This window comes from Triplophysa rosa, linkage group LG18 (genome assembly GCF_024868665.1).
Source record: "Triplophysa rosa linkage group LG18, Trosa_1v2, whole genome shotgun sequence".
NCBI classification, from domain to species: domain Eukaryota; kingdom Metazoa; phylum Chordata; class Actinopteri; order Cypriniformes; family Nemacheilidae; genus Triplophysa; species Triplophysa rosa.
In genome coordinates, this window is record NC_079907.1 from 10,177,071 (window position 1) to 10,191,855 (window position 14,785).

Consider the following 14,785-nt stretch of genomic DNA (forward strand, 5'->3'; position numbering starts at 1 on the left):
ACGGAGGTGACAGCTCTGAGAGGGAGAAACAGAGGAAAAGAAATAGTGGGGGAGAGTCATAATTATCATCACTTGATAGATACAAAGTCACTGTGAAAGTTCACAATGATCACATGACGAAATGATTTTAAAGATTTGAACATGACAAACATTGATAGTGAGTTGGTGTATGACTAAATGGACGCAGCACACAAAATAAACCACCAGCATTCTTCTATAACAATGATGTCTGAGAATGCACAGAGCAACAGTATGTCTCAACAGGTAGGAGCAAATCCTACAGGAATGAAGAAAAGGTGGGGAAGACAACATGCAGGTTAGTGAATGTGGTTAATTAGAGCTGAATTACCTGGCTCACGGTCCCCCGCTCTGTCCTCTCATTTCCTCTGTAATCCAACCAATCGGGCTGCGGTTAAGATTCGGCCCCCAGGACGTTCAGCCGTTCCAGCCCTGGGTTCATTCTTTCAACAGCTCATTTACTTCTGCAATGTAACTAGGCTTTGGAAAAGGGGTAATCCCCAACCACCCCCACACCCACCCCTTCCGATCTACCACTCAGACCCCTGCTGCTAACTCCACACACTTATATGCTAAGGTATTTTAGCAGAATATTACAGACGTTGATGGTGATTTTCACAACAGGTATTTATGAATAATTCGAAAGAGAATCACATTGCAACAAGCAAACTTTGGAGGTTCACACCTGCATTTCATTACTTTGAAAAGACTCTTTAAACACGCAACGCACACTTGGGTCATTTAGGCCCATAACATCTGCCACAGTGGTTAGCTGTTTATTTATGTAGCAAGCATTTTCTTAAATGAGATTTGTCTGGAAGAGTTTTACTAAACCAGTGGTTCTCAAACTTTTTCGTTGCAAGGCCCAACTTCTAGGGTGTATCAAATAAAGAATAATAATGAATGATTCGTTTATATAGTGCTTTATTGTGTATTGCTGTACACCCAAAGTGCTTTACAATCATCTCTCCCCACCACCACCAGTGTGCATAATAATCTTAGACTTGGAATTTTAATTAAACCAAAAACATATTAAATTATACCATTTTGGAACATTCATTCTTATTATTCTCATGCTTGGTTGCACTAAATTTATGATAAATTTCTGTTTCATAAAATGCCCCCCCCCAAAAAAAACTGTGTCCACCCCGGGTCCATCTTGGGCCCCCCAGAGGGTGATGGTCCCCAGTTTGAGAACCACTGTACTAAGCGATTTGATTTTAAATGTACTGATTAGACCAACCACTTCATACATGGTTAAGACAAACATGTCGAAGGCTCAGAGCACAATGGGATACGCAACACACAAAGTTCTTCATCAGTGTCTGACATTACACATTCACTCATATTACTAGTAAATGCATCAATACATGCCTGCCATTTTTCTAAGACATTCTGACAAAAGAAAAACAAAGCTAATATGTATGTCACAATCCACCAAGCAAACCTCACTTCACCCTAAACGTTTTTAACCCATACTCCTGCATCCCACTTTCCTTAATCTCCCAATCCACAAACCTAAAATGCTGTGTGCAATATAGTCAAGTTCCCCGCTGCTTCAGACCGAAGAGTGTGGATTACCTTAATCAACGTTTGGCATCCTAATCCAAGCTAACAACACGGTGTAACCGCTGCAGGAGACTTTTAGGGGTGTGGGCCTATACTGGATCATTAAGGGGATTTAGACTTTGCAGTGGGAGACATTGTAATGAGGTGCAGATGTAAAAAGCCTGCTCGGAGCTATTAGAGAGGATGTTTCTGCTCATTGAGGCTGTTGTTTAGCAGGAGGGCCGAGAGGTGGTGACCTCTCAACACCCTACGATTAGGTGAGCGTGTGTAGTCAACTGTGGTGTAACGCACACTGTTGCCCCCGATTCCTCACCTTGGCAAAGTCGTAATAGAGGTTTCTCACATAATCCTCACAGACCACAGGGGTGGGGGTAAAGCGACAGACTTTCTAAATGAAATTGGATTTTTTCAGCATTCATTAACATCGTGTTCCCAGCATTAAAGTAAACGTGTAAATAAAGAAAATGTGTTTAGTAGAGTTAATGGAATCTGAGATTTTTGTCTTTTGCTTTAAATAAACGCTTCAACATTGATGTCACAAGATGAATATTTACCTATAGCTGCGGAAAATATTAAGAAACCGTTTCTGCTTTTAAAATTTACTATTTATGTGTTTAGGCAAAATGATCATTTTTGTTTCATTCTGTGAACTACTAACAATATTTTTCACATATTTCAAAAAGTTTCTATTTGGATTTATTTTCAAAAAATGAAAACTGGACAAAATGACAGAAAAGATGCTCTGTATATTTTCAGACCTCAAATACTGCAAAGAAAACAAGTTCATATTCACTTGTAAGCATATTCACTCTCGGTACATGTATTTAGAAGTTTGAAAATGTTTCATGCGTCTTGTCATGTTGTTAGTCTTTCACATTGCTGTTGGGTGACTTTGTCACTCCTAAGGTTTGATTTTGTGGTAATTTAACAGACACTTGACTGGAATGGCCACAATACATCTAGAAATACTGGTTAATTGAAAATTTGGGTCTCTTTTTTTCCGTGGCTGTATTATACGTACTTTTACCCAAAGCAATTAAAAGTGCATTTTGATCAGTATATGGATGTTGGAAGCCATTACTTTTGTATTGATAATGCAATGCTCTACCAGTTGTGCTGCAGAAAGATGTCACAAAAATCCAACAAAGTCAAGGTATAGGATAAAAAATTAATGAAAATATTACAGCATGCTTGCATATAATTCACCACCCACATCTTCCCAAATGAAAGGTTACACTCCTTTAATTCAGTTACCACGCCCTCTTGTGTTAACCCACTGGCATAACAGTTTAACATCATTCACACCTCCAAAGTCCACATTAAATTCAAGTTTTCAACAGATATTTACTGAATACACTTGCATAAGATGCATCAAAAAGATTTGAAACTTTCATCATCTTTTGGGACATCTTGATCATGGTCAGACAAAACATTCCAAACACAAGCGAATCATTGTGTTAACATCAAACTTTAGCAATCCTTTATTGAGGAGAACAGATCATATTCACTGTTTGCTACCGAAACATCACAACATCATACTGGGGACGTTCATTACATGGGCTCATCAGGTGGTTAGAGAATCGGAGAGAAAGAGGAAGTATGCAAACGCAAGAGAATTCGGTCACATTCTCCGAAACACACGTACACAGAGGCCTCTCTGTCTCAACATTTAAGCCAGAACTTGAAATAAATAAAATACTCTGCCTCGATATTCATCAATAATTGTTGACATACACAACGCAAATTAATGTCCTTGAGTACTCACTGCACAAAATATAACTTTTTACCATTTGACCGGAAACCATTCTTTAACTTCGTTAACTCAATCTTTTATCTTAAAATGAAGCTTTCAAGCATATGGCTGATTTATGTGTACACGAGGGGGTAAACTGCAAAAATATATATACATACATAAACAATCATCTCATAAAATTCAATTAAACACTCATTTTAAAGCTACACACCAAAGCAGGTGAAGTCAATGAAAAACAATAAAGTGAGGGAAGAAAAAGAACTCTTAAGGCGGCCTCCAAAGCATGTGTCCGTGTCAAAGATATGCACAGACGAGAACTCATCTGTGGATTAAATGAAGATGTGAATGTATACAAGAAACTAGTTAAAACAATAAATGCACATATGAACGTGTGTTATGCACAAGCATGTACACAAGTGCGTTAAAGTATACGTGTATCAGTGTGAATAAGGGGGACATTCATCCATAGCCAACTGCCCTGCAAGAACGCCCCGGCAGCAATGGACCACCATTTACAGGCACAGTTCAAAAACCAATCCTAGATTAAGGATTAAAAAGATCAAAAACACTCAATGAATATTCAAGTACCTATCATCCAGTCCGAGGAGACTCTTTCACTCCATTGTTAAAGGAGAAAAATATATAGCTATATACACATACATATTTCTGCAGTTTCACTTAAGAAATACTCTACCTACCTTCTCATAGTTTCTTTCATATAGATTTTAGTATTTTTTATAACCAAATGCGAGTGCAATCAAACAATACCAATTATATCATACAATCTGTAAAAAAAAAAGAAAAAATTTAAAAATTCCGAGTCAAGGTGATGGAGGGGAAAACATCTCAAATCTTACAATTTTGATAGAGAAAAACAAACCAAAAGGCAAGCCGATGGGAAAACAGAGATGGGGGGTTGAAGCAGAATAGATGTACACAGAATTAAACAATTAAAAGTTTTACTTTTTAATACAGAGTCCCTGTCTCTTGGGTGCAAACAAGTTCCTCCGTATGCAGTACCTCCATCCCTCCTAATAAAAGTCCTCTCCATCTAGGGCGAGTTTGTTATAATCTCCAGCTGTCAGATCAGTGTTCTAGTTTTTTGTTGGTTTTTTTATTTTTTTAACAGCAAGCACCAAAAAATGAATGACACTAAACCAAACCCCCCATCCGCCCCCCCCCAAAAAAATCCACAACAGATACATTATATTTATGTGACCAGCAGCAGTTGTGACACAGCAGACCAAGATGCATGAGAGGGCCATTTAGTCGATGCCATCCAGCTGGATGCATAGAGTTTCAGGGTTAGAACATGGGTGTCATACACTGCGAACAGGGACTGAGATCATGTTTGGTGTATATGGTCTCCAAAAAGCTGCACATGCGTGGTATGAAGGAGTTGAAAGGATTCCCATCTAAGAAACAAGCAAGGCAGCAGAGAGGCTCTGAACATTCAACAGAGGTCCAAAATGCCCCGCGTCCTGTCCCACTCATCGCCCGCAGGGCCCACCCAGATGAGGTTAGAGTTCACGCCTCCAAATCAACATCCAGCAACAATTGGTCAGGCAATCTCGTCACTGCTTTAAATCGACAAAGATTTCATGAGGGAGGGGGGTGAGGGACTAAAAATAAAATTCTCTCTACCATACAACGCAGTTTTAAAAATCATAACATTGCTGTAGTTTCTCATCCTTAAAAAACAAGTACGTTTTCCAGACTCGTGGTTTAATATTTCCTATGACTCGCTCAGAATCGAAACCAAAAAAGTGTGTAAGCAAAGGGTTTTCTTGTGTGAACTGAGGACATTCTCGTGCGGAGACAGAAGCCGTCTGCTGCTCGGGCTACCAGGGGTCGTCCAGGTCACCTCCGCTCTGCGACAAGGAGAAAACAAGAAAGGGAAAGAAATGAGCAAACAGAGAAAAACCAAAAGGGTAGAACACTGACTAGTGAGAAACAGTGAGGTAAAAAATGTGAAGGAAGAAAAATCAAGGAAGGGTGCGAGACAGAAATCAAGTGAAAGATGATTTCCTAATTGTTGGATTGAAAGAATATAATTACACTAACCACTTGACAGGAAAAACAAAAACAAAGAAGAAAATAACCCATTAAGATTTTAAAATCACAAAAAAACACAATGGAAACATTCATCAGTGGGAAATAAACATTAGCTGAATAGATATAATAAAAGATGCCTGACCAACATTTTCAATGTGACAGATGTGTTTCTTAGCTCTTCAGCAAAAAAAAAAAATCCACCGCCTCATGCAGGTCTGATGCACTTACCTCAAGCTTAAACAAAACTTCTAATAATGAACTATTGTGAACTATTATAATGAACCACACCCACCGTAATAACCACGAGGTGACTACTTCAATAAAGAACATTTATCATTCAATGAGTGAGGCCCAGTGAGTTAAAATGACTCCACTTTAGTGATCACATTTAATAATGAACTGCAGAAAAGACAAGCATGAATAGTTGAATTCGATTTATTTTTGTTCAAAACTGCAGCATGAAACAGAATGAGTATAAATATTTTGCCCAGGAAACAAATCACAACTAAAGGCATAACCAAACCAGCAAACAATGCTCTATGGACAATAAAACTTGATTCCGAGGTCTTATATCAATAACATGAGTTTCATAGAACAATGCACACGCGAACCATTAAGAGGATTACACAGTTTGCATTACGCATTAACTTCCAAATCAAGTCAAAGTAATCAGCTTCACATTGTTTTCGGTGATAAATCAGCCGAAGAAAACACAAATTAACCAATACAGTTTGGTACATCAGATGAAACAATTCACGTAGACAGATTTCAGCTTCAGGTCACTTATAACAATCTGTGCAAATTCGGCAGATTACAGACATTCATGAATGATCGTGTAGCAGCATTGCCTCAAGTGTAGATGGCAAAAAGTTCCTCTAAAGGTAATGCGGTCTGCATGTATTACACTCTTTAATGCATGACTTTTACATTTCAAATGTAAAGCCATTTGCTGATTGCAAAAGCGAAAGAAGAATGATTTACAGCCAAAGATGTTGCAAGAGCAAAAGTGCAGGCTTAGACTGGAAGGTAAATAGTATCGATTGAGCCACCGTAACCTCATTCAGTCCGTGCTTATAGCGCCAGTGATTTTCCATATGTGCTTATACCTTTAGGAGACACCTGGATAGTAAACACTCAAACAGCATACAATCATATGCGTTCCAAATTATAAACCAGTGAGAAAGATGCAGAGAGAGGCAGAAAGAAAGAAAGAGACACATCATTAGAGTTCCCTTTTAAATTGTGAAAGTTGTCAATCATCTCACATTTCATGTTTGATACACACCACACATACACACACACACACTCTCAAACACTATTTTAAAGAGCACAATACAAGCCGTACCTGATGATTTCTACAGCACATGTTAATACCCTATTTGACTATAACCACCCACAAGACAACCCAGAATGCAGAGTACACATGCATTGCATGGCACTAGGGCATACAGACACAAGTATTCTTGGCACGGCCCAGATTGTCCACTTTGTTAACAAACCATTCCCCTTTTCAATCATTTAACCATATACAAAAGGCTTTGGATACATACAGAAGCTCTTAATAGTTTGGAAGGGACCCGTTCGCGTGTATCAATACAAAACACTTGTCTTAAGTGCAGAGATACAGAAAAGTGCTTAATGCAGACAGAGCTGGGATATGCCAAGGTTAAACTTGCTTGCGGTTTCAGAGCAGGTTTTTAGAGCTAAGAATTAGTCAGTAATATTAATCATAACTGTACGGCCCAATGAGTGGCTGAATAGAGACTATGTGCTTTAGACAAATCTAAGTAAATATGTGCTTAATACATCCGAAAAAGACAACTAAATACCTGCAATGAAACTACAACATCAGAAGAGCAACCTAGCAAACTGGGCGAAAGAGCAGGTTTGGTGTTTGATAGCTTGGGAAGCGGGTTGGGGGTTTAGGGTTAGTGACTACTAAAGTGGATATAGGGGTCATGCAGTGGGGGCGCCAGAGAGCTTGTCCAAAGACGGCGATGTGGCAGCTTCGTCCTGCCCCTCCTCAGAGGGTTCAGTGGCTGGGGATGGTGGGGGAGAGGTAGGGTCCTCCTGGGGGGCAGGGTGTGTAACGGCGCCTGTCCTGCAGGCTAGCCGGTAACTGGACAGCGCCTGCTCCAGCACGTGGCGGTATTCGCCTCTGTGGCAGAACCGGAACTGTCGTAGCGCCTCCAGCAAGTGGGCGGCGGCGGTGCTCCCTTCTTCATCCTCACGGCTAGCTGCTCCTCCCTGGCTGTCCTGGTGCAAGACCCCAGCGTCAGTGGACAGAGCAGGTTAAAAGACCCTGCTTACGGCAGGCCACCTGCCCATGACCTTATACTGCCCTTATGAAGGCTTTCATTTAAAGAGAAGCAGGACTCCTGGTATGCGGTAGCAAATAGTTGTGCGGTAATGTGCGAATGTTGTTTTTGGACACAAAACTCTCTTCGAGGGGCAAGTTTTAGACCAATAAACTAACTGAACCAAGATGCGGACATACAAATACAAACCTTGACAAAGTAGCACAAGCACAGATGGGAAAAAAGCCAAGGCGTGCACACAATACCTTGCATTTACACAAATGCACAGGCATTTCTCTCTTATAAAAGTTGTCTCTGAGTACCAGATACACCTAAGTAGGAAACACGCTAATCACTTACTAAATCTATGTTCTCAAATGATCAAGGGAATGAACAGTACTGAAAATGTTACCTAGACCTACATTAAGTCAAAATATTGTAGTATTTTAACAAGGATGGGCTCATGTTAAAAGATAGAGTGACCTTTGGATTTTATTTAGTCTTTACGTTCATATAAACTGTAAGGATACGTTCATATAAACTGTAAGGATCCACTCACCCCATCTTCTTCTCTATGTGGATTTAGCCTGTTGTAGACAGCCTCAATAACACTGCGTCTGGAAGTATAAAACAATGAGATTATAACACCAAAAGCACTTTATAAAACGGATTAAACTGATGAAAAAGTTTGCAACAGCCCTCCTTGTCCACTTTTAACCTAAACCCATTATTTAAACAAAACATCACAGACCAAAAAAAAACAAGATGCTTTCGATTAATAGAAATCCACAGAGAAATGTAAAAGTGATAGATCACCCAAAAATGAAAATTATTTTATCAATTACTCACACACTTGTCATTTCATACCTGTAGGACTTTCTTTCTTCTGCAGAACACATAAGATAGTTTGTAAAATGTTGTTAACCGAACAGCGACGGCACCCATTCACTTGCATGGGTTTTGTGTCCTTACAATAGAAGACAATGCCAGCGCTGTTCGGTTTCCAACTTTCTTCAAAACATCATCTTTTGTGTTCTGCAGAAGAAAGTCATACAGGTTTGAAATGACAAGAGGGTGAGAAAATGATGACAGAATTTTAGTTTTTGGAAGAACTATCCCTTTAACCAACACTGTATATAAATTTTAGTGCCCTACTTGCTAGCGAGACCACCTCCTGGTGGCAAATTGGGGATGCTCTCGGGGCGGAGGTTGTGCATGACGTGGCTTAGATCCGGGATGCCTTCCTCCCCTGACTTCTCTATGATTTCTGCAGAGTGAAACAGTTCGCAATCACATTACACAAATGCGGGCAAGAACCTCTGAAAACGGAAGCCTTAAAATGGAAAGCTTCATCCATCATGACTGCTGAAACCTAAGAACGGTGTAGGCACAATATCAATCATCCCACACTTACAGACACAGGATGAGCTAACCAGATGGTTCATAGAGCTGGAAAGACAATGTTGAACAGATTTCATCACAGTTGTCCTAACAACAGATCTAGTGGAAAATACTTAAGAATCTGAAGATCTGTCCTAACATTCCCCCATCCAGGATAGACACCCATATGAGGCTCCAGACAGTTTAGAACATGTCAGAATGTTGAGGGAAAAAAATCAGAGGGGTCGAGGATGAATTAAATTCATACTTAGAAAAACAGTGCAGATCACTAGACCTAACAGAGACGCTAAACTTTGATGCTATGATGTACATTTTTGAAATACCACACAAGTAAGCTTATGTGGTTTACATGCATTTCCAATGGTCTGACGTCATTCTGGCATTAAAAAAACAATGCGTCTTACCTTCAACACGAGCCTCCAGCAACTTGTCCAATTCTGCCTCTTTCTTTACAGCCTCCTCCGATATCTTCGGCGCATTTGGGAAACAAACTAGAACAACACTCATGTTGTCACGGCTTCCCTGGTTTACAAAAAAAAGACGACACATTAAAACGAACTAAAAAAAGGCATTGTCACTGGATAAAAACCCAACCTGTAGAGTCAGTGTGCATGTGTGTTTATAGTACAGCTTCTACTGTAAACCATCATAAATCTCTGCTGCCTCTCATTTCGCCAATATTTACATCGGGTGGAAATTTGTGACATCTTTTCATATCCAAGACACCAACCAGACCTTCGCAGTGAAACATCTTCCAAGTGAAAGGGGAAAACCATTTGTGTCTCAGGGCCTAGTTTCCAGTCTACATATGAGCCATACATCATAAAAGCGCATGGTGTACACACCAGGCTAATAACGGAAAGCCTTTTACCTGACTAACTCAAGAGTTGCGACCTCACTCTGAGGTTCTTTGGCTCTGTCCTAACATCTGGAAAGCTGGTGTGTAGACACAGGCAGAGGGCTTATGTGGATTTTTTTGGAGGGTTTCTTTAAGACCATGAATGACGACAACACAAAGAAAGCATCACTAAATTGGTTTAGAGGGATACGAAGCACTAAAATATGCAGCAGTCCATGGAAAGGGGGAGTGAGGACTTCTTTAATAGAATCATGGGTTTTACACAGCAGGTCCGTTTATTGAGAGTAACACAGGGCTCAACGCAAAGTTTTTTTTCTACAGGCCCGGTCAGGCAAGTGATTCCAGTTTTTACTGGCCCTGCCAAAATTTTCACAACATGAGTGTTGTTTACCCTTTGAATCAAGTGATTCCAGTTTTTACTGGCCCTGCCAAAATTTCCACTGGCCCCACCACAAAAAAGTATTAAATAATATTGAGTTATTTGTTTGTTGTTTTTTTAACCTATGTAATCTTTATAAATAAGGGTATGATATCATAAAAACTATTAGCCTATAACTAAAAATTTCTCACTTGAGAACCGAATCCAGTTCTCTTTTTTAAATAGGCAAGTCTTAAAAACGTACAAATAATCATTTTCCATGACAATACAGCACTGGCCCGATCATGCAAGTGACAGTTCTCTCAACTGTCCAGAAGATCTCCCCATGCTGGCCCCGGGCCATCGGGCAGTCCTCTATGTCGGGCCCTGGTAACAAGACTCCTATGCTTACGTCAAGGCTCAATAATTCAGCTACATAAAGCTACGCAGCTAACCCAAACCAGAACAAACAGACTTACAAGGTGGGTTGTCTTTTCAGAAAGAAAGTGAAAATGTTTAAAACATTTACTCACCTTATGTAAACAGGTGTCCACTACCGAGTTGCAGATCTTCTCCAAGTCATCCCACACCTCCAGCCGAGAGCGCACAAAATCGCACAGCTCCTCGTTGCTCATCACGTCCCAGATGCCATCACAAGCAAGCACCACAAACTCGTCCTCTTCTGAAACGCGTGGGATCTCAAACACTTCCGGTTCTGGAGAAACCAGCTGCTCGGTGGGACCCTTCCCATCCACGCACTTGTAGTCATAGTCACCCAGAGCACGTGACACGGCCAGAGAACCGTTTACCCTTTGAATCATTACGGAACCTCCTGCGTTCTGAATGCGTTCCTTTTCGCGTGGGTTGCAGGGCTTGTGGTCTTGGGTGGAGAAACGCACCTGACTGGCACGACTGAGGACGGCGCGGGAGTCACCACAGTTGATGAAGTAGAGGTGTTCGGGTGACATAAGCACACCGACTGCGGTGGAGCCGCTGCGGTCCATGCCATTCCGTAGGTCGGAGAAGTTGCGCATATATTCGTCAATCTTCAGGAAGCCAGAGCGAATGCCACTTTTAACCCCCTCCACAGAGTCAGGGCCAGAACGGAAGTCTTCGCTGCTAGTTATGATGTGCTCCAGCAGATGTTTGGAACAGTAGTTGGCCACACGGGAGCCGGCGTGACCGTCGTACACGGCGAAGAAGGACCAGTCATCCAGGCCGTGGGGAAGCCCGACCACAGCTGTGTGTGCGTCCTCCATCTCAACCCGCCAGCCTTGCATGCTGCTAAGGCCGAAGCGCAGACCATTGCCCGCTCCGTGAGAATTGTGCTTCTCCGTCTTCGGTTTGTCCAAGAAGGCCCCCATGGCTCAGGACACCGTCTGTAAGACAGAGCGGAGACTTGAAACGATACATGACAAAAACTGAAAAATGGTCAATATTACAAAAATAACTGCAATGTAATACAGAGTCTAACAACTAAATTCATCTTAACATTGCCCATATAATAAAACCAAATAAAAGCTCATTCAAAATATGAATAAAACTACAATAAAGCAAGACTATAACTCTGGGTCAAATTTATCAGTCATGTACCTTTACCAAAGTCATCATAACTTGGAATTAAAGCTATCTGGAAGCTACTCATTTAATATGCAATGTAAAATTAGTTCAAATGCAAAAAAATAATGATTGATGCTTTAAACCTGTTGGGACAAAAAGAAAAAGAAATAAAAGTCCCCCAAACTTCTAAAGACTTTTCATACAATTCAGGTTTATTAAAAATGTTCTCTGGAATTTAAGATCCCACTGTTTTACAGTGTTGAAGAAGCAGTAGTCATTAAAAAAAGGCTCTGGACCACATGGGCGACACAGACAGATGGGGTGTATCACAGCAGTAACACAAGCTCTTGCATCATATTTCATCTCAAGTGTCATTTCTAACGCGGACCACACTTGAAAGCCACAAACTGGCTTCGTCTATCTTTACCTCATCTGTATGACATGCACGTACACGAACATCAAGCACATGCATAAAAATAGTGCACATACTGGACAACCACACGCACACAAGCGTTTTATAAAGGAGACAGAGGCCCAATGCATTTTTCATGAGTCCCCATCTGAATGCAGGATTAGAAAGTGTGGAGCAGGTTTAAGCTGCTTTGGGCAAACCTTAAGACCATTACATGACTCCAGGAATAGCCACTGAAATGTATTACAAGCCCAAATAAGCCATTAGACAAATGGAACAGGAGCAGCCTCGTAAGCTATGTGATCGCCACCCGGGACCTTGACCCAGCAAACAAAAAAAAAACAAGTACGCCACTAACCAGCAGTCAGTCGAGGCTTGCAAACCAATATTACAGGAAGGGTCATGGGATAGGTCAAATAACAGTGAGTCCAGCCCAGCCATCTCTCATTCTCTTGATACGCTCATCTGAGCAGGTCTGTTTATCCTTTAAAAGAATGAGAACTGGCAGCAGTCAGCAGGGCTGGCTTCTAGTGTTGTCACGATACTGGAATTTCTAACTTCGATTCAATACCTAAAAAAAATATCGATATTCGATACCATTTTCGATACCACGGGGAATAAACTGCCATAGCAATAAGGCCCTAATAAGCAATAGCAATATAAGCCTTTTTCATTTTTATTTGAAGTTAAATTGAACAAGACTAGACAATGAGGTATATATTTTTACATTATTTATTAATTGTTAATCTAATGTTAATTTTACGAATACATTTACTATTTAAAATCAAAGTTGTATTTGTCAGTATTGATGGACCAGACCCTGTTGAAAAAACCAGCCTATGCTGGTTTGGTATGTTTTGATCCTGGTTTTCTGGTTTGTGCTGGTTTAAACTGTTCATGTGCTGGTTTAAGATGGTCATATGCTGATTTAAGATGGTTCTTAGCTGGTTTAAGATCAAACCAGCATCGATCAAAACATACCTTACCCAGCATATACTGGATTTTTCAACAGGGGAGCTTACATAAATAGTTGTATTTTTTAACTAACATTTAAAAGAGATTAATAAATACTTGAACAAATGTATTGCTCACTCATTGTTCGTTAATGTTAGTTAATAGCCTACATTTTTATTTGGCTAAATTGGCTTTTATTCACATAGGCCCATACTGTAATCATTGATCAGCGCACATATAGACAGAAACGCAAACTTAAACGCAAGAACTGTTGCAGAGACTCCGCACTGGACATCTTTCTAACTTTAACAACTTTTAACCGGAGCGAATGAGACGAGTGGATGAAATCATTGAACAGCGCACACACATAGAGCGCTATGGTAAACACTGGAGTGCAAACGTGTATCACACGCGAGAACTGTTGCGGAGACTTTACCCGCACCAGCATTATTTCAAACATCAAATTAACCGGAGCGAACGAGACGAGTGGATGAAATCATTGATGAGCGCACATAAAGACAGAAACGCGTGCATTAAACATGAGAACTGTTGCGGAGACTCTGTACTAACATAACCAACAACCAGGGCGAATGAAACGAGTGGATAAAATTATTGATCAGCGCACATACATGGATCGCTATGGTAAACACGGGAAGCGTAACGAGTGTGCACCACGCCAGATGTGTTACTGAGACTGGCCATCTTTTCTAACATAAACACGATTTAACTGCCCCAAACGAGTCAAGTATGTGAGAGGAGGCGGGGCTCTGTTGTTATGCGTTCACGTGCAGTGTTAACTCACTGTCGGAAAAGAGAACGAGAGCGGGAACGCGCAGCTGATATCAATACGTGGGACATGGGTATTGGAACCGTTTCAGATTCTTCAGTATCGATACTTATCGAAATATCGATATTTTTGACAACACTACTGGCTCCCAGTGAAAGTTCCAGAGCATGTGGCCTAGGGCTGGGCGGAATATGCCGTTACGCGGAATAAAATGTCAACCGTAAGAGATTTTTCTATTCCACGTAGGCGTGGTTAACTCGGCACTCTGCAAGTTGGGCGTTACGATGAAAAAACCATGTGAATGAATTCACCCTAGGGCTGTCATGATTATGAAATTTGGCTGACGATTAATTGTCTAATAAATCATTGCGATTATGATGATTAATTGTCTGTTTTAGGGCTTTGACTTTTAATTCTCATACATTTTTTATTCAGCTTTGAAACGACCATATTGTTCTGAATATAAAGACTATGTTCTTTTTCTTGGAAATACGTAGGAAAAAATTGGGTCATCATATATTTAAGGTTTAGGCTTTTAGCTGTCAATAATACAACCGCCAAATACTTGTAAATTAGGTAAATTGATCAGGAGTGAAATGAAGCCACTATTAAAATGCTATCAGTCATAGAAAAGCTTCTAGTCTGTTTTTTCTCACTTGCAAGACTACAATAAAAGTTTACTTCTGTTAATGAGATTTTGGTAGACTGGTTTTCACACTGAAATAATATTAAATTGTACTGCAGGTTATTTTTATGGTATAT

General features: G+C 40.4%; 1 protein-coding gene across 5 annotated transcripts in view; it reads right to left on the bottom strand.

Moving 5' to 3' along the window:
* Positions 1–2,314: 2,314 nt before the first annotated feature.
* Positions 2,315–14,785, bottom strand: part of ppm1bb (protein phosphatase, Mg2+/Mn2+ dependent, 1Bb) — a 36,192-nt gene continuing 23,721 nt past the window's right edge. For 2 of the 5 annotated variants that reach the window (XM_057357903.1, XM_057357902.1), the window contains exons 2-6: positions 10,844–11,689; positions 9,498–9,615; positions 8,848–8,959; positions 8,252–8,309; positions 5,218–7,651 (exon numbers count right to left, since the gene is read on the bottom strand). In XM_057357903.1, coding sequence (XP_057213886.1) covers positions 7,352–7,651; positions 8,252–8,309; positions 8,848–8,959; positions 9,498–9,615; positions 10,844–11,674 — 1,419 coding nt within the window. In that variant the 5' untranslated portion in view covers positions 11,675–11,689 and the 3' untranslated portion in view covers positions 5,218–7,351. The other 3 variants (XM_057357905.1, XM_057357904.1, XM_057357906.1) reach the window with 3 other exon arrangements.